The sequence below is a fragment of the Castor canadensis genome, chromosome 11 (assembly GCF_047511655.1).
Source record: "Castor canadensis chromosome 11, mCasCan1.hap1v2, whole genome shotgun sequence".
NCBI lineage: Eukaryota > Metazoa > Chordata > Mammalia > Rodentia > Castoridae > Castor > Castor canadensis.
In genome coordinates this window covers 50,664,953-50,685,817 of record NC_133396.1, presented here as the reverse complement: position 1 = coordinate 50,685,817, position 20,865 = coordinate 50,664,953, and the positions used below count along the sequence as shown (strand labels likewise).

Genomic DNA, 20,865 nt, shown 5'->3' with positions numbered 1-20,865 from the left:
GTCTCCAAGCCAAAACCCTTGGACTCACCCTTGGCTGCTTTCATGCTACTGCACCACGTGCAGATCCAGTCATCAGCACATTTTTTTTTTTTTTTTTTTGGTGCAGGGTCCTACACCTTGAGCCACTTCACCAGCCCTTTTTTGTGATGGGTATTTTCAAGATAGAGTCTTGCGAACTATTTGCTTGGGCTGGTTCAAACCATGATCCTCCTGATCTCTGCTAGAATTACAGGCATGAGTCATTGGCACCCAGCTAAATCCTTTCACTTTATCTTCAAAATGTACACAGGTGCATTTTGAAGCTCACGGCTCTGCTGCTGCCACCAATACCTCTCCCTGGGGTTTGCAGCCGCCGCCTCATGATCTCCTTGCTTATACTCTGTCTCCTTACAGTCTACCTTCTACCTGGCAGCCAGCAGGATCCTTTAAATCTACATCAGATCATGAGGCATCTTTGCTCCTGTTATATCTGGGAACCTAAGGGACAGATGAGTGAGTGAGTATCCCATCCCACATGGACAGCACTATGAGCCCTGTACCCTGAGGAGGAGACACATGGCCTCATAAATCTGCCACAGGGCTGATAAACAGAATGCTCTCAAGGTTGTTCCCCCGCCCCCCATAAGGGGCAAACAGACCAGCTCACAGAAGAGAGCCCACGTGCACGAATCCATGGACAATGGAAAGAACTCACCTAACCCTTACCCTAACCCAGAGTTAAAGCTTCCATAAAAAGCCCCAGCATTTACCTGAGCAGGGAGCCACCAGTTTCCAGGCTCCACTGTAGCCTTTTCCTTTCTCTTTAATAAATCCTACTTTGTCCTACTTTGTGTGCCGACCTTGTTGTCTCATGAGTCAATCCGCTGCCTCATGAGCCAATTCTTTGGCCCATGAAGGCAAGAATTCTTGACACCAGCCCACAACTCCAGTCCTCCAATGGCTCCCATCTCTGTATAAAAGCCAATGTCAGTCCTTATCATGGCAACAATCAAGATCCCATGGGATCTGACTCTTGTACAAACACATGGACCTCAAGCTGTTGTCACCTCTGTCCTCATCTCCTCACTGTTCCTCTAACATACCTGGCTCACTCCTGCCTCAGGACCTTTGCACAAAGCTATTCCCTAGTTAGCTATTCCCTTTGTCTGGAATGTTCATTCCCACACATCTGCCTGGCTCACTCTCTTTGCCTGCCTGCTCAAGGAGACTCAGACTTATTAAAAATTGCATCCACACCCTATCCCAATCTGATACTCCAAATCCTCCTTGCCCTGCCTTTTCTTTTCCTATAATGCTTATCATGACATATTGCATCTAACGTGATGTAACTTTCTTATTATGTCTAGCACTCTGTAGGTGGTCTGCAAGACCAGAAACTGCTCTTGGGGTCTGTGCCTGCAGTGCTGCTGGGGAAGCCCAAGTATGGTATAGCAGTCAGAATGTGCTAAGTGCTCAGAAGAACCTGCTGAAGGCAGAAGAGCCTCAGAGGACACAGAGGAGAGCAAGTTTCATCCCTGCTTTTCCTAGGGCTCCGAGCTCTGGATGGGGTGGAAGTTTTTCACTGTCTCTAGACACATAAAAGACAAAGACCTCAGGCTTGCATTGCCCAGCATAATGCTGAAGTCTCACGACTGAAAACCTGTGTGGCCTCCTCCCAGGAAGTGGGGGGGGGGTCACATTTAGTTCACCAGCATCCCAAGTCCTTTCTATATCTCAGTGGGTACACTTAATCACTCTCTAACTTTTCCCGTACATCAAGGTCACCTTGGGAGGAATGTCAAGAACTTCAGCAAGTTTTCAGGACTGATCCAGGTGCTGTTGGATATTAGAATATAATCTTACTTGAGATTGGGTCTCCTTATGTAGTCCAGGCTGGCCTCGAACTCATGATCCTCCTGCTTCAGCCTCCAGAGTAGTTGGGACTACAGTCACACACCACTGCACTCAGCTGGACATGAGAATTTTAAATCAACTCCCAGGTGACATGCATCCAGATTTGAACAGCACTGCACCAAGGCACACAGATAGAGAAGTGTGGAGACAGGGGCTGTTGGGCCGTTGTGGAGAGTGATGTCTAACGCATTGAAAAGAAGCAAGCCGAGTCAGAAGGGAAAAATGACAAGAATAAATTTGAATCCAGCATATGCTTCTCTGAAAAGGCTTGGATGTTTTTCCTGCTATGTACAAATAGGGAGTTTCAATCTTGAGATGTTTTGGAAGAAAAATCTGGACAGAAAAGCTGCTCAACTGCAATCCAATTTTCAGGCTTTTTTTTTTTTTTTCCCCATCAAAGCCCACTGCTTATTTTATTCCTGAGCAATTTACATGCTTTCTTTCACAGGTACAGTTGGGTCAGTGGAGACAGCATTCGTGATTGCAATTTCCCTTTTGTCCTGTCTTGTGGTTGGTTTCACACTTAACAGAATCCACACATTTTCCATTGGCCTAAAACCAAAGCAAACTAAAGGTGAAAAATTGGGCATTTAAGAATTGAGATATGAAAAGGAGCACATTGTATTTCTGCATCTTCCCTGACCTAGCGTGTAGTGCATGGTGCCTGCATGTGGCAAGCTTCAGGAAAAGCATTTTTTTTAAATCTGATTCTTTTATTTTGACTGCTATTAATAAAAGCATTTTTTTTTTTTGAGGCAGGATCTCACTATATACTCCAGGTTGGTCTCGAACTCACTCTGTAGCCCAGGCTACTTCAGTGTCCTTAGTGTTGGTAAACAGCCTACACCACCACATCATTTTTTGTGCATTATTATTAAGCAAGAATATTTTACATTTGCATTGCATTTTTACAGTGTACAAAGTGCTTTCAGAAGTTTCTTGAACCCTGAGTAGTGTCCTAGGCAGAGGCTGCTCTTCCTACCTTCTGCAGGGGAGAACTGGGCTCAGGGAGGTTAGCTGTGCTCCTGGGAGTAATTGAGACCTAGAGGTGGATGGATGGGGAGAACCCAGGCCTCCCACAGCCTTTTCTACTCTACAAAACCACCCAAAATAGGTCTTAAATCACGCTTCTAGAACTGAAAGTGTTCCTTTCCTAACATGTCTCACAGGAGTTTATTAGTTTAAATAAGACCCAACGATACTTCACACACAACTTGTTGATGTAAATTCCCTTAGCGTTCCAATTTACTGAAAACTTAAAACTCTTCCAACACGTGAAACACTTCCTCAGAAACTCACAATGTTTTTGGTTGTGTCTCTTGCTATTAATTTTGGCGGTCCTGGGGTTTGAACTCATGGCCTCATGCTTGCTAGGCAGGCACACTTACCACTCAAGCCACTCCTCCAATACCTGTTTTGGGTCGGGTATTTTTTGAGATAGGGTCTCGTGAACTATTTGCCTGGGCTGGCTTCAAATCGTGATCCTTCTAACATCTGTCTCCAGAGTAGCTAGGATTACAGGCATGGGCCAATGGCACTGAGCTGTGTCTCTTTTAGTGAGGTGGTGCTGAGTATGACTGAGTTCTGGACCTCAAGCACAGGACACAGAGAAGTCAAGGGCAAAAGCCTATTGTCAACACCTGACATCAGGACCTGCTGATGTATGCCTTTCGGAAGCCCAAGTGCTTGTGGTTTGGGGCTCTAGAATTCCGAGATCATAGTCACAGTGGCAAGAACAGCCTGTAAGCCATGCCTGACCCCATCACCTGTCCCAAAGTCAAACTACAGGAGACAGTGAATGAATAGCACACCTGCATATTTTGTGTCAAAAGCATAAATCTTGCACACATACCATAAAAAAAAAATGCTTCCACATTCCTAAAGAAATACAGAAATTAAGGGGTTGGCAGTGTGGGCTCAAGCAGTAGAACGCCTGACTAGCATACATAAAGCCCTGAGTTTAAAAAAAAAAAAAAGTACAGAAATTAAAAAATGGGGCTCAAATAGAAGTGTGGAGTGACTAAAAACCTCCAGAAAGGAGCTCAAGATCACTGGGATGGTTCTTCAGAGAGGGCCTCTGCCTATTATAACCCACATGGGTCTGTGGTCGGTCTGACAGTTCTTCAGCTTCAGGGCCAGAAAAGAACAGGTTCCTGCCAACAGGACTGTTTTGATTTAGAAATTGGACACACACTGCTTAAATACCTTTATTATTTTTTAAAAATTATTTGGACATTGATAGCTCTGCAAAATACTTCTCCCATCCCAAAACCCTCAAACCCTTTCCACATGTCCTCCATAAAGAAAACAAAATATTCATACTTTGTGCCCATTCAAATCTAATTTTTAAAAACATTTAAGATTCAAAATCAAATATTATTTCTCAGAACTTGTTAGTAATTTTAAACCACAATGCAACATACTTAATGGCATTTCTTTTTAAAAATTAGCTTATAAGACTATTTTATGAGGGAAAAAAATCAATTCAAGGCCTTAGAGAGAATATAAATTCCCTGCTTCTGAAAGCAAAACATTGACAGACCTCTTTGCTCCCCTGGAGTTTGTGACTTCAACACTGCCAACAAAACGACTTTGTACTTAGTATTAGGCATTATCTATAGTTACTTTTGGACTGCAGCTAAAATGCTATAGAAACTTTAAAGGGATGGGTGGGTGAAGGGGACAAGTCCAGGGCAGAAGAGAGGCGAGGCTAGGGACAGCAGAATGGAAGCCTCTGAGCAGTGGGGTAAGAACAGCCAAATCCCTAGGATCCTGCTTCCTGGCAGGCTTGTGTGGAGTGGCGGAAGACAGAAGAAGTCTGCAATCTGTACTAATCTCTGAAGGATGGATGCAAGTGCCAACCAAAAATATTGCACGTAGTATCAGAGGCATGTAAACTGCTGAGAAGGTTCAGGAAAGATGTGCAGGTGGATATGATTCCCCAAAGGTCCTTCAGGGACAGAGAGGAAAAAGGAGTTGATGTTCTTCATTTGGGAGTTACTAGGAGGTGGTGGAAAATGTTCAGTCCCATTCCTATGGGCAGTGGGCAGACTTTAAGTGAACAAATCTTCACTAATGTGTATGGAGGGTCTGCTAAAGGTATCACTTCTTCATTTTTCCAAGTGCAACTGGCACACTTCATTTCCCAGCTAAGGAAAAAAGAAGAATCCCTTTGACAGAACCTGGCTTGCCTCATCTACAAAAGAATACCGGTGGCATCTGCCCACATTCCTCTTGGCCTGCTACCACACCACTCACAAGCCCCAGCTCTGGGGATGACACCACCCTGCTGCTCTGAGTGGGCCTGTACCCCCTGAGGATGCTCACGAACTCATGTTTGCTAGTACTGTGGAGAGAAGGCAGAGGGGAGTGGCACATGCCACATGAGCACAGCCAGCACAGCACCTCAGCCTTCTTCACTTTTCAATGAGTGTCTCATGAGTGTGAACCAGCTGGATCAGATCACAGCCAGACATTTGATCTGGTTGAATTTTGGTGACTTTTGTTTTGAAATGGGGTCAGGTGGATGATCCTGTCTGTTTCCCCAGCAGCCGGACTACAGACCCACATCACCTCACCAGATTGACTTTCAGGGTGGAAGAAACATTTTTGACTCATCTCTGGGAATGGGTGTGAATTATTTTTCCACCAGTCACTGGAGTGACTTTTTAGGGTTCCCAGGCCCTAATCTGACTGAATGGGTGGTGGATCATACCTTTGCTCAGTGTTGGGACTACAAATTCTAGATGTCACAGTGCCCACTGGCTATTTCCCCAAATTCTTCTCCTTTAAGGCTTTCCCTAACATTCAGTCTCAGTCACGTACAGTACATATGTCATTAAAAGGAAAAGTCACGTCTTAACAAAAAAACATTCCCCACCACTCATCCTCCTGGAGGGCTTTGCGTTCTCTTACGTGGCTCACGGACATGTAGTCTACAGTGCTGTTTTCTCTTCCTGGTGCTGGGGCTTGGACCCAGGGCTTCAAGTGTCCTAGGCGAGCACTTTACCACCGAGCTATACCCCCAGCCCTGATGCTGTATTGTTTGTAAAGCTTTTCCTTGTATTCAGACTAAGTCTTGTAAAACACCAGAAAAATGTCAATTCCCCAGACCCCTGCCAATTTTTGTGGACTATAACTGATGACAACTCATAAGCTTTTTAAACATTAAAAAAAAAAAAAAACCCAAAAAACAACAAAAAAAACACACGCACACACACGCACGCACACATACTTTGGCACATGAGCCTCGAGTTATTTGATTTGAGCGTGTTCATCTCCCCCCACAAACCCAACATTTCAGCCACTGTTTCCAAGAATGAAGACCCCTTCTGCCTCGTGGAAAAGGTCACCACGAAGCACTGTTGTTTTGAGTAGCAAAAGGAGGAGGTACAAATGCTAAACTGGCCCCAAAAACAGTTCTTGTGTTTAGCACTATAATTTATGTGATGCTGCAAAACTTTTGTACCAGGATGACTTGTTTTAAAACTGCTGGTTGATTAAATATATATATATATATACATATACATATAGATATAGATATAAAAATTACTAAGTCAACATTTGCTGTTTTCAATGTGAAAACGATAAAATGTAATTCTGAATAATTGTGCATTTGCCATAGGGTCCTCGTTAAAGGGACCATAAAAATAATTTTGTAATAAAAAAAACTCTTATATAAGTTTAGTATTGCCCTCATGTTCAAAAGTTTGGAGCAAATGTACTGAGTAAGCAGGTTTGGGATCTGTTCCTGCCAGGGATCTGGAAGCCTTAAATTTAGTGATCCCCAAAGGCAGGCCCAGGGAACCTGACAGCCACGTGCTAGGTTTGTTGTTAACAGTACAGGGCTCCGCAGTGCTGTTGACCCCATGAAGCATCACAGGAACCAGAATTGAAGACTGATGAGGCCCAGCAGGGTCCCGCCTCATTTCATTGGCGGTAGATGCTGGGGCTGGCCAACTCCTCACACAGAGCTCTGGGGCACAGAGATGCTGGGCTACCAGACAAGCAACAGGGGGAGGGGCAGGGCCTGGGTGGGGACCACTGAGCACCAAGGCTGAGGTGACCCGGATGCTGACCTTCCACACTTGGCTGGAGTCAGGCCTAGGAAGGACGGCATGTCAGTGATGCAGAAGTTAGCTGTGCAGGAAGAAAAGTGCATTTAAGGTAGCTTAGAAACAGATGACGACGACACTGCCACTGAGAGGGAGGAGCGAGGGAGACAACAGCTCCCCCCCGCCTGCCCTGCCCAGTCCAGTCGGCCATGCTCCTTGGATTCTGTGGGTTAACATTCATGCTTTCTGATGCGAGTCTGCTCGTGAGGAAACAGGAACACACCTCTCCTGGTTCTGGCAGGTACACAATTTTCGTGGCAAAGCTCTTTGCTGCCAAGGTCAGTTTTATTTGGCTGCTGTTCTGAACCGCTGTCACCGGAACTCATAGATGGGTGCACTGTGTTCAGGAACGTGGGTCAGGTTGAGGGACTGATACCTGCAGTGGGGGACAGACAGGATGGAGGGAGTTGTCTTATGCATGCTGAGCAAAGGAAACCCACCCCACAACAGAGATCCAAATGAAATGCTAACTGTTTTTTGTGGGATTTTTAACTTAATTTTTTTTGTGTGGTTGTGGGGTCTGAACTCAGGGCCTACACCTTGAGCCACTCCATCAGAGCTTTTTTTGTGATGGGTTTTTTGAGATAGGGTCTCACAAACTATTTGCCGGGCTGGTTTCGAGCTGCAATCCTCCTGATCTTTGCCTCCTAAGTATCTAGGGTTACAGGCATGAGCCACCGGCATCCAGCTCAGGTTTTTAAATTTATTTTTGAGATTGGGGGGGGGGTCTCACTATGTTGCCTGGGCTGATCTCAAACTCCTGGGGTCAAGTGATCCTCTTGCCTCAGCCTCCCAAGTAGCCGGGACTGCAGGTGCCTGCCTGCCACTGCGTCCAGCTTGGCTAACTCATTTTATACTCCTCAAGTTGAACCTAGATTGATTTCTTTCTTGTTTTTCTGGTTAGTTCTCCTGAACCATGCATCACATGAATTGTTTACAGGCACTCTGCTACAATCATGAAGCAACTGTTACATATCCTATAAAAACAGCACCCTAATAAGCTTAGAGAGGAGACGCAGCTTTGAGCCTGGCCCTCCCTCTCTCCATTCTGTCTCTTTCCTACTTGTAATGTTTCAGCTGCATCTGCACAACACCAGGTTGGGATAGCCTAAGGACTTTATGGGTAGCACAGGAGTACTTTAATCCTCATGATCTCAACAGCAAGCATGGAAAAAAAAATCACTTCACAGATAACCCTATTATTTTCTCACTTCCCAAGATGCGGCATTAAGTTGGGAGCACACTAGAGGGATCCGAGGTGCTTGTTCTCCTGGCTGGCAGGTGTTGCGAGGAGTTGCACAGAGGAAGGAGAGGTGGACATGTCCCTAATATGGGACACATTCAATCAATGGCTGGGACGACAGCTCTCCCCTACTCACTTCACAGAATAGTAAGGAAGAACACAGGAAACTCCCTTCTTTGTCGGGGGCAGTACTGGGGATTGGACTCATGCCTTCTAGGCAGGCAATCTACCACTTGAATCACACCTCAGAACTTTTGCTTTAGTTTGTTTTTCAGATAGGGTCTCCTGCTTTTGCTTGGGACAGCCTTGGACCATGGACCTACCTCCACCTCCAAAAAGTAACTGGAATTATAGGCACGTACCACCACATTTGGCTTGTTTTTGAGATAGGGTCTCAATAACATTTCCCTAGTTTGGTTGCGAACTGTGATCCTCCTGTCTCTGCCTCCTGAGTAGTTGGGATTATGGACATGCACCACAATACCTACTCCAGTAGTTTCTTTCTCCCCACCCCCCCATGGTATTGGGTTTAAACTTGGGGACTTGGGCTGGCTAGTGAGGCGCTTAATCACTTGAACCATGTCCCCCAACTCTTTTAGCTCTGGCCATTTTAAAAATAGGGTCTCACATTTTTATCCAGGCTGGTCTGGAACACAATCCTCCTATTTACACTTTCTGTAGTTGGGATGACAGGCAGGTACCACCATGCCCAGCTATTTGTTGAGCATACTTCTGCTTGGGTTAGCCTTGAATCACAATCTTTCTGATCTCTGCCTTGAGTAGAGCAGTTTACTTTTCATATACATATAAAAATGAGCTGGTGGTATAGCTCAGTGATAGAGTGCTTGTCTATCATGCATAAGACACTGGGTTACATTGCCAGCATTGCAAAAAAAAGAGAAAGAAAAGCAATCAAGAAAGGAATATGCCTTAGCTCTCAGGAATATGCAAATCAAAATTACAATGAGAGTGTTTCACAACCTTTCAGGCACCTATAATTATAAAGACATGACAACAAGTGTTGGGGAGGATGTGGAGAAACTAAAGCCCTCATACATTGCTGGTAAGTATGTAAAATGGTGCTGTCAGTGTGGAAAGTCTGGTAGCTCCTAAGAAAGTTAAATACAGAGTTACCATATGACCCAGCAATTTTACTCCTAGGTATATGTCCAAAGGAGTGGAAGGCAGGAACTCAAAAACTGTTCACAACAACCAAAAGAGGAGACAACCTCAGTGTCCATGAACGAATGAATGCATAAACAAAATGCTGTATATACATACAATCAGGGATTATTTAGCAATAACAATGAAGTTCTGATGGGTGCCTGTGACTCACACCTGTAATCCTAGCTACTTGGAAGGCTGAGATCAGGAGGATCATAGTTTGATCAGCAAACAGTTCACAAAATCCCCATCTCCAAAATAAGCAGAGGTGTGGCTCAAGTGGTAGCACACCTGCTTTGCAAGCATGAAGCCCTGAGTTCAAACCTTGGTCCCACCAAAGAAACAAACAAAACCTAAGTTCTGATACATGATACACATGGATGAACTCTCAAAGCATTATGCTAAATCAAAGGCACCAGAGATGAAGGCCACATATTGTAGGATTCAATTTATATAAAATATCCAGAAAAGGCAAATCTATATACAGAGAAAGAAGACTAATGGTTGCCTAAAGCTAGAAGGGGATAAGGGTAGAAGTGATGGCTAAGGAAGGGTAGGGTTTCCTCTGGTGGCAATGAAAATGTTCTAAGCTGGGGTGTGACTCAGCAGTAGAGCACTTACCTAGCATGTGTGAAGCCCTGGGTTCTATCCCCAGCACCACACACACAAAACAGTTCTAAAGTTGATGGTTGCACAACTCTGTTAATATAATAAAGAACACTGCTTCTAGAGTTTTTTTCTGGTGGTGGTACTGGGGTTTGAACTCAGGGACATGGGCTTGCTAGGCAGGTGCTCTACCACTTGATCCACGCCCCCAGCCTTTTGGCTTTAGGTATTCTTCGACTAGGATCTGACTTTTGTATGTGGGCTGGCCTGGACCATAATCCTCCTATTTACGCTTCCCACACAGCTGGGGATGACAGGAATGAGCCACCATGCCCAGCTTTTATTGGCTGAGATGCAGTCTTTTTTATCCAGACTGGCCTCAAACTGCAATCCTCCTCATCTCAGCCTCCTGAGTAGCTAGGATTACAGGTGTCAGCCACTGAGCCTGTTATTTACTTCTATGCTTTTAAATGAGGGAATTTTATGGTATGCAAATAATATCTCAATAAAGCCCTTATTTAATAAAAAGGATTATGAAGGGCCTGGGGGCATGACTCAAGTAGTAGAATGCCTTCCCTGCAAGTACAAGGGCCTGAGTTCAAACCCCAGGACCATCAAAAATAAACAAACAAACAAATCCAAAAAAACCAAAAAGCAAACAAAAAAAAAGGGATTATGAAAAGATTTAAAAAAACTCACTCAAAAATAGAACAATTGCTGACAGCTTAAAAACAGTAATAGCCATTGAATAAGGAATTCAAGCCCATCTAGGGTAGGATCACTTACAAGTTACCAGAGAATGAAAACTTGAAAGGAAATAAAGTGTTCCACCTTTAGAGAGGAAATCAGGTTTTATGACACTGTTCACCCTCCAGGTATAGCAAGGTGCTTAAATAGCCAGCAAGGAAGCAGAAGGGTCCCCCAAAAGGTGGCAAAAGCAAACACCTAAGGTGGTCTTCACTTTGCCCTGCACTTTGGAGGAACACAGGGCAGTACAGTCAACTCTCATGGCCCCCAGGTCATCAGACTGAGACCAAGTTCATGTGGGACCAGTGTTGGTGGCTGATAGCAAAAACTATATTGCCATAGGGATTAAATTATAATTACTGTTAAAAGTATGAGGAATAAAAACAAAACCAGCAAGACTGAGGTAGACATTGCTGAAAATATAGTATTGCTTAAAAGCATTTAGGAGGTGTGGCTCAGAGGTAGAGCACTTGCTTAGTATGTACTGCGGCCCCAGTAGCTGGGGTCCTTACCATTCTGAACTCCGATGGTAGTAGTAGCCCTCTATAGAGGCCGCAGACTTCTGAAAGCAGATGTAATAGAACCCGGCAAAGGAAGCACCACTGATGTCTTTGATCGTGTGGTCTGGGACCAGGAACTGCTCCTGCACACAGATGAGAGATCAGTCAATAACAGACAGTGCTCTCAGAACATCCCCCTGGGGCCTCCTAGTTGAGAAAAAATATGACCGCACAGTCTGACGCATGGGTCTCGGCCTGCTATCAGGACAGCATCTACATGCTATTGGGGGGATTCTACGTGCTAATATGGCAAACTATATGGTGAGCTAATGAGGATTAGCAACTCAGAGAAGGGACTACTGCCTGGGGACCTAACAGATCAGTCCCCACCTGCCAACCTGCCTGTCTACCTCTTAGAGAACATGGACAGAATGAACTGAGAAGAGTAAGAGTAGGTTTTAGCTCTGGTTCCCAAGAACTGTCACTGGGCTCTCAATCTCCTCTAGAACAGTGAGTCACTTCTGTTGGGTCTGAGGGCAGAATGACTGCCAAGAATTTCAGCAACAACCCCTCCAAAGCTCTACCCCTCATCAAAGCAAACAGAACAGCATTGCTTGTGACCAGGCATGTTACAAAGACAGGCAAAGGGTTGAAAGGCTATCCCCTTGCTCCTGTTCTCCTGGAGAGAGTGTGTCAGACCAGGGTCTCAGGTTGACCAAAGGCCCACCCATGTCACCCTGAGAAATTCTTTAGACAAACAACTCCATTGTTTTAAAAAAAATAATTGTTTTTCAGTGGTGGGGGTGGAACCCAGCACCTTGCACAAGCTAGATAAGTGCTCTACCACTATGTTACATTCTCAGTCTCTCCCCTACCAACTTTTTTTTTTGACATTACTGGGATTTGAACTCAGGGCCTCACACTTGCTAGGCAGGCACTCTACCACTTGAGTCACTACACCAGTCCCCACCAACTTTTTTTTGAGGGGGAAATATATTCATTTTTTAAAAAAATTTTATCATTTTTACATTTACTTACATGTGCTCCACCAACTTTTTAAAGATACTCTTCTCTACTTTATTCAACTACTGAAATTATAGTTTTAAAAATTAATTTAGAGCTGAGCTAGATTAGTTTAATTAATATTAATTAATCTATTTTAGGATTAGAGGTGTGGCTCAAGTGGTAAAGCACCTGCTTTTCAGGCATGAAGCTGAGTTCAAACCTCAGTACAACCAAAAAAAAAAAAGTTTGGTTGGCATGCTTCCTACTGGATGGCAAGATGGCATAGACAGGGCTTGGCATTTGCTGTTTACACCTGGCAACTGTCTTGAAGGAGTGATGATTCCATTCCCCAAATGATCATATATACAAAGTAAAGATTAGAACAGCTGTTCTAGATGCTTCATCCTTATGAAAGTCAGAAAGTTTCATGCTAAAACAGCTTTCTCCCTACAGATTGGGCACTAGGAACTGGATGTAGGTGCATATTCACTCCATAGTTTTGTTGTCTGATGGCTATAAATATCGTATGGTCAGACCAGGGAGCACAATTGTCAGGCACAGGCCAATACATCACCAGGGCCAATGAGGGGAAAACCCAAATTCCATTCCTGGTCCCTCATTTCCTGAGCTGTGGGAAGCAGAGGGCCCTGGGCAAAGGATGTGGTGAAGGAGACCAGTCACTCCAATGGCATCTAAGCCCATGTGGGAATAGGATGCAATGATGACTGAATTCAGAATTACAGAACATTTGAATGATTCAACCTGGAGGTTCAAAGGGATTCTTGGGTGGGAGAAAGGAAAGGGAGAGGACACAAACAACAGTGTTAGCAGTGCCTGCCTGGTATGAATGCACCTGTTAGTCACTAAGCAGTGTAATCAGAGAAGTGGGTGGGATACCAGCAGCTCACCCATGTGGCTCTGGAGCTGACCACACCTGCTTTTTACAAGTGTATGAAGACCCTGCCATGAACACACATCTGTGATAAACACTGAACATAGGGAACCCCTGGTTGGGAGGTGCATCCTAGGCAGATCAGGTGTGGGGGCTGTACTTCAGAAGCTGGCACATGAGAGTCTTGGGAGACAGACTGGATAGGACCTTACCTTCCACCTCATGAAGACATAATCCCCATTCTTCAGTTCTTCGTAATCAAAGTCATCTGAATTAAATGATTTTGCATACTGATAAAAAGCCAGAAACTTGCCCTGAAAGTAAAAAAGAGACTCTCATAACTGATCCACAGAGGGAGAGGCTGGTGTCAGAACTCTTGATTTCTGACAAGGGCAGCTAAGGCAGGTAATGGAGAATGTGGTCACCCCCCAAGCATAGACATGATCTCAAGGAGGACACCTGGGCTCCAGCTGAGGCACTGCTGGACTGCTTGTCCAGTGAACACAGCCGAGGAAAAGGCCAAAGGGTGGGAACAGGCATAGTTTCAGGATACCTTACCACAAGAACACAAAAGCTAAGAACAGTTAATGAGATCTCTGTAAGTAAAGTCATTTAGAAATAGCCTGTCCAGATAAATTAGATGTGGGTAATATTTGGATAACTTAAAAAGGAGAGTAGAGGGCTGGGGGTGCAGTTCAACTAGCCTCAGGCTTGCTAGGCCTGAGTTTAATCCCCAGTATGGAAGTGGGGAAGGAGACTAAAAATAGGTTATAAAACTCTACCTTAAAATTCCATTTTTGTAAAAAAGACAAAAAATAAAAAAAAGTATATAGATATCCCTAAGTATCTGCAGGGTACCTGTTTCTGGACCCCTGCAGAAACCAAAGTCCTTTGAAGCTCATATCCCTTATATAAATGGCATAGTATTTGCACAAAACCTACACATATTCTCCCTTATATTTTAAATCATCTGTTTGTTTGCTTGTTTGTTTATTTATTTATTTAGGTGGGACTGGGGTTTGAACTCAGGCCTTCATGCTTGCAAAGCAGGTGCTTAAGCTGTACTTCCAGTCCATTTTGCTCTGGTTATTTTGGAGATGGAAGTCTCACAAACTATTTGTCTGAGCTAGCCTGGAAGAGCGATCCTCCTGATCTCAACCTCCAAAGTAGCTAGGGTTATAGGCATGAACCATTGGAGTCTGGCATCTAGTTTATTTCTAATACCTAATTCAATGTAGATGCTCTGTGAGTATTTGTTTCACTGTATTGTTTAGGGAATAGTGTCAAGAAAAAATAAGTTTATACATGTTGAGTACAGATGCAACTTTTTCCCCAAATATTTTTCATCCACAGATACCTCAATACACAAAATGCAGAACCTACAGATACGAAGGGCCCACTATACACACCCAAAAGAGATTCAGTTAGAGGTTAATAATTCTTTTAGCTTTAGTGATTCCCCCCCAACCCCGTAGCTTTTTTTCAACTTTGTGTGTGTGTGTGTGTGTGAATGGGATTTGAATTCAGGGCTTTACACTTGCAAAGCAGGTACTCTATTGCTTGAGACATAACTCCTTCTTTTCAAATATTTTTAAATAAGCATTTATTAATTTTATAAGGAAATGTTTCAGATAAAAAGCCACTGATAAAAGTTCAAGGTGAAAGAGATTTTTGAAGACACAAGACTTGAGTTGACAACTGGGGTAAAGACCCCAGGACAGTAACTCTAAATTCTCTTGAAGTGTTCACTCTTTAGAGTGAAGTGTGGAGTGTTTACTCCACACTTGATGAATGGAAAACAGGGAGCCTGGATTTCTCAATGGTGTCAGTACTTGACAGTTCAGCCTGTGTCTATCAGAACAGGATGAAAAGAAACAATATGGTTCTGCTTTTTTCCATGAATAGCGTCTCCGTCTTGGGTCAACCCTAACATCAGAGACAACTGCTGTCTGTTTCCTAGGATTTCCCCATGTAGAGGTGATTAGAAAGCAACAACAGACACAAGATGGACAGACAGGTGGAAGGATGGGGGCCATTGCTAAGATGCCAACAGCTACAGAAAGCTATACATAGAACTTGGGGGTTGTTCTCATCAAATAATCATGTACTATTTAAGAGGATAAGGCAGAATCTAAACTCTCTTCAGGAGGATGGAACTGAGGCCATGTGTAGGAATCTGCTTCCCTTTGGTTTTCTTGCTGTCCCTGAATGCCTAGGCAGAGCGCAGCTTTACTTACCCAGTGCTTCCGGTCAACATCTTCATCTGCATCCCACTTTCGAGTTAAGAAGGGGTGTTTTTTGCTGATTATTTCTCCCTCAAAGAAAGTTGTAAGGGTTGGATACTCCTATGGCAAAAGGCAAATATCCAAGTAAGATACTGAACAGGCATTTGTTTTTTGTCTTGTATTGTTTGCAGCATTAGGGATCAATACCCAGGACCTCACACATGCAAAGTAGTTTGCTCTACCACTGAGCTACATCTCTAGATCGTGAATGAATATTAACTTTGTTCTCTTGTTGCTGGGGATCAAACCCAGGGCCTTGAGCTTGCTGAAGATATGCTCTCCTACTGAGTCACCCTTCCCCGCTCCCACCTATTTTAACCTTTGAGAATCAATCAATCTTCTTCCCATCATGCTGCTAACAATCCAAACTAGAGTGAAATCCAGTTGATTTGCCAACAGGCTGTGGAAATAAACCTGAATTTCAACTGCCCAGATAGTGATGGGTCTCTGGGGTGGGGGGACTCTGCCAGAGCAGATAATCCTTCCTGGATTTTACTTGTTATGTTCTGGTCTCTCAGAAAAGAATTTGAATGTTTTTCACCATAAGTAAACTCCAACTATTCTAGCATACAAAGCAAATCACAACTTAGTAGATTCTATTTTCCACAGTGTACACCCAAAGAGGCTCCAAAACCACTGTGCATAGCCTAATTTCCCTTGAACTGTGGATCACCTCACTGGCTCTTAAAGTGGGTCAATCATTTGCCCTTTTATGCCAATTCTTGAAGTTTCTAGGGTTGGAAACTTCCATAGTACAAACACATTTAATTCTATCATATGAACTAAGAACAACTTATATGAGGGGAAAATATGTAAATTACACCTGTAATGTAAAAGCCCCACCACTCAAAAACATGCCATTAAAAAAATAAGCTAAGTGTCACATGTTGCTTAGAAACTGCTAATTTTACTGGCTATTTATTCATGTGCTTGTAAGTAGACACCAAAGATTTAGAAAAAACTTAATGGGAGAAAGTTTTAACACAGTAAAAAACCTACTATTTCTCCCCATTTGTTAAAACCAACCAACCAACCAATTGACCCCTTGGCCTCACTATCCAAGACTCTGGGTTTTCTCAGGGGCACAGTTTGCAAGTGACTGGCCTGACAGACTGGACACAGTACATCACAGTCCTAGTGTCCCTGCACTATAGTGGTCCCACTTTTCTTCCCTAGATCCCACATAAGCACCTCTTATTCTGCCTTAAACATCTATAACATTCCTTCTTTCTTTTCTTGTCTCTCTCCCTCCCTTCTCTCAAATCCTGGACCAGCCACCTCCCACCGCCCCCCTTCTTTCTTTCTAGTACTGGATTGAACCCAAGGCCATGCATAAGCAGCTAGGCAAGTGTTCTATCACTTAAAGCCATGTTGCCAGTCCTTTTCTTTTCTTTTGTTTGAACACAGGGCTTACACCTTGAGTTACTCTACCAGTCCTTTTTTGTGATGGGTATTTTTCAAGATAGGGTCTTGAAAACTATTTGCCTGGGCTGGCTTCAAACCATGATCTTTTGATCTCTGCCTCCTGAGTAGCTAGAATTACAGGAGTAAGTCACCAGTGCCCGGCTATCATTTTTGGTTTTGAGATAGGGTCTTGCTAACTTTGCCCAAGCTGGTCTCAAACTTGAGATCCTCTGTCTCTAAAGTAGCTGGGGTTACAGCTATGCACCACCAAGCCTCGCTCATCTACACATATTTAAATAGACCCATTCTGGTGGCTTTGCCTTTTCCTCCAGCTCAAGACCTTCCTGAGATATGCTGCCACGATACAAACTGCTGGCTCAGAGGATACCAGAAAACAACGCCACTCAGCTTGAGGTGACTGAGGCAGCCTGCTCTGTGACACTAAGGGCCTTGTGCATGCTAAAAAAGTGCTCTACTGCTGAGCTACACACCCCTAGCCCTTCATTATGTTTTTCTTAACAGTAACTTCGAAATATGATAAAATAATACCCTCTTAACTCCACCCCTACCCTAAAAGTGTTGCTGGGTTCCTCATCTGGATACATATATAGACAGATGAAGAAATGAGAGAGGGGATATTTTCCTAAATGGAAACCGTATCTTTAAGGCACAAACTAAACAATACTAATCTGTCTTTGGGAAGCACTACTAAGAAAAAAGTTCTAAGTCAGTCAGTATCTGACTTGAGATTTTAAACTGCATTTGGAGCTTTAATATCTTTTAAGAACTCCTACCCAAGGCACAGAAAAACAAAATGACAAAGGGGTAATAATATAATGAAAATATTTATGTTTAATCTGCTAGTTTTCCTAAGGAATGATTCTGCACTAACTTCTTTCTACACTTTAGGCAGTATTTAGAGTGACTACAAGGCACTCAAAACACAGAATGAAGTAAAATACATGCCTAGTGAATGAGATCAGACATATAATAGAAGTCACAAAAAAGACAAACTATTTCTCAGAGCTGGTACAGAAAACACAAGCACTAGGACTATAGAGCCAAATTGGGGGCAACTGATAGAGCCAAAGAAGAAAAACCCATCAGCAGGAGGGGTATTAGAAAAAGAGTTTAGAGAGAGGGAGTGGCAACCAAGTGTTGAGGTCTTGTGGTAGGCTCCCCTCACTGATGCCAGGTTTACCACAACTGTCCCATTGTGGGTGCCCAGGCTTTCCATGCAAACCTGTCTTAGAAGGACTTAACTTTCATTTGGCCAGTAAGTCAATGAGTACTTCTAGAATAAGCACATACTTTGTTTTGAGAGCGAATGGGCACTTTTGTTCATACATCAGCCTCTTGTCGTTTGGTTAGTGTGACCCGTATCCCTGTTTCCAAACAAGCTTCCAACCTCAGCAGGGCTTCCAAATCCACCTAAGGAGTGAGTGAAGGGTATTACCATGTCTCGCATCTCTACTCCTGCAAGGCTGAGCTCTCAGATACCCAGCAAGCTGTTGGGCTCCTTGGGAAAGGTCCCTCTCTCTATTGGTGGCTAGCTCAGAAATGCAAACAGAATGTTATTTAATACCCATTCTTTACCATTCTGACATTTCATTTTAGAAAGGCACATAAACAAACTTAAAAAGCTGTGCTTTGGAGCTGGTTCAAGTAGTAGACTGCCTGCATAGCAAGCAAGAGTTAGTCCAAACCCCAGTCTCACAAATAAATAAATAAATAGGAGATAATTTGCCTCACATTAACAAAGCACAGCTTTTTTTTTTTTTTGGTGGGACTCGGATTTGACCTTAAGTCCTTTTGCTTGCTAGGTAGGCACTCTATCATTTGAACCATGTCCTCAGCCCCAATCTAATTATTAATATTTCACATTGCATATATGCAAAAGACAAATACTATGATTAAATCCCAAAACCATATATATGGTTTAATTAAAATAAATTATACATTTGACATTTTAACAACTATAAATGAGAAAGTAAACAAAAACAATACAGGTACAAAATTCAAAGATTCATTATTATAGCTAAGCTATAGAAACAACCAAGATGCCCCACTACTGGATTAAGAAAATAAAGAATGAAATTTTGTCATTTGTAGGTAAATGGATGGAACTGTAGAACATCATCTTAAGTGAAGGTAGCCAGGTTCAGAAGGCCAAAAGCTGCATGTTTTCTCTCATATGTGGAATATAGACCTAATACAAATACAGCAATACTATGAAAAACAAGCCACGCTAAGGGGAGGTCACATACAAGAAGACGAGAGTAAAAGAAGGAAGTTAAGAAGGTGAATATGGTTGATATGCTCTCTATACAAAAATGAATATAAAACTTTTAAACCAGTTGAAGCCACCATAAGAAAGGGACTAAGGTAAAAAGAAGAAAAATAGAGAAGATGAACCATCGGGCTATAATACATATATACATGTATTATGCCACAAGGAAACTCCCTGTGCAGCTATCTTAAACAAGCAAAAATGTCACTTTTTTCTTTTTCTTTTTTTCTTATACAAAATCAGAGAACAGAAGAACAGAACAGGTCCTGCCTGGGGGCTGGTATTGGTGGGAAGGGGGAGGAAGTGGGGAAAGGGTATAGGAGGGTGAATATGGTGCAAATACTGTGTGTACATGTATGTAAATGGAAAAAATGATACCTATTGAAACTATTCCAGGAATGGGAGGAGAAAGGGATATAGGAGACTGGTGGAAGGGGTGAATTCAAATATAGTATGTTTTATGTATTATAAGAACTTTTGTAAATGCCACAATGTACCTCCACCCAGCACAATAATAAAAAAAATCAGTAAAAAGAAAATCAAAACAAAAAACAATGATTCATTATGATTTTCTGTACTTTACTAATTATACTAATTATCTACAGCAACCAAATATTAGATATATGATTTTCCGTGCTATTAAAAGTTGCACAACCCTGAATATACCAAAAGCCAATGGACTATACACTTTCAATGGGTGAATTGTATGACATGTGAACTACATATTAATAAAGCTACTAAAAGTTATTTAAGAATTCCAAGCATCCTGCAGCTTAGGCAGGACCTGGGAACCACAGGAAGTACCTTTCACAGGAAGTCTTTCACTAAATGCCCTGAGGCAGTGTAACGGATTCTACTACTGGACCTATGGCAAGACTACCCATGGTCAGCCCCAGTAAAAGACCAGGTTAGCACTCCTACCTGAAGGAGCCTAGGGGCTGCTCCTGACTAAGAGGGCCTCCATTAGTGTGGACACTTTGATCTCAAGGAAGTATTCTCAGCTGCTAGAGCTCAGTACTCTGTTTCCAGATTTCTAATTCCACTCACCATTTCTGCTCAGCTTTCTACAGCCCAAATGACTGGCTTTGTCCTGGGGGAGTCACTGTTAACATTCTAGTGTGTTACACACTTTGTTTGTTTCCTTGCGAAGTTAAAAGTTTATGCTCTGCACTCCATTAACAAATGCATTTGGCTGCCTAAAGACTGAACATATTCTGTTATAGAATTCTTAATTTTGCTATCACTTTCTATCCCTACATGATTGGATACATTTTTAGAGATGGAGAAGATACCTTCTGTCTCAAAAACAAATTTCCTAGAGAATCCTCAATCCAGCTTCTAATGTGCAAAGCAGGAGAGGGCTGAAGATACGGGGTCTTCCAGTAGTATCCCATACTGGAATCACATTCTCATCTGCCACTTACTCTAACATGGTTCCTTCCCCTAGGATAAACCCACTGAGTAAACAGAGCAGGGGTTTTTCATTTTCACCTTACAATCGAGGAAACTGAAATAAAGAGAAATTAAAGGTTACAGAACCAGTAAAGGACCTAGTGAGAATGCTACCTGGCTCTGTCCAGCCCAGCCCAGTCCTGCTGGGTCAAGTGATAAAAGGCCACAGGATGATTAAGCAGTCACATCTAGGCACTCATTGGGGAGCTCAGCAGCCAGTTCAGACCCCTCCTCCTTCCTCTTCCTGTTTATCCACGAATGGGAAAGAAG

General features: G+C 43.1%; 1 protein-coding gene across 1 annotated transcript in view; it reads right to left on the bottom strand.

Annotated features, from left to right (window-relative positions):
* Positions 1–4,086: 4,086 nt before the first annotated feature.
* Gid4 (GID complex subunit 4 homolog) overlaps positions 4,087–20,865 on the bottom strand; it is a 24,893-nt gene continuing 8,114 nt past the window's right edge. The window contains exons 3-6 of the mRNA XM_020159563.2: positions 15,402–15,509; positions 13,377–13,478; positions 11,280–11,410; positions 4,087–7,383 (exon numbers count right to left, since the gene is read on the bottom strand). Of these exons, the coding sequence (XP_020015152.1) occupies positions 7,320–7,383; positions 11,280–11,410; positions 13,377–13,478; positions 15,402–15,509 (405 nt within the window). The 3' untranslated portion in view covers positions 4,087–7,319. The remainder of the gene's footprint in view (positions 7,384–11,279; positions 11,411–13,376; positions 13,479–15,401; positions 15,510–20,865) is intronic.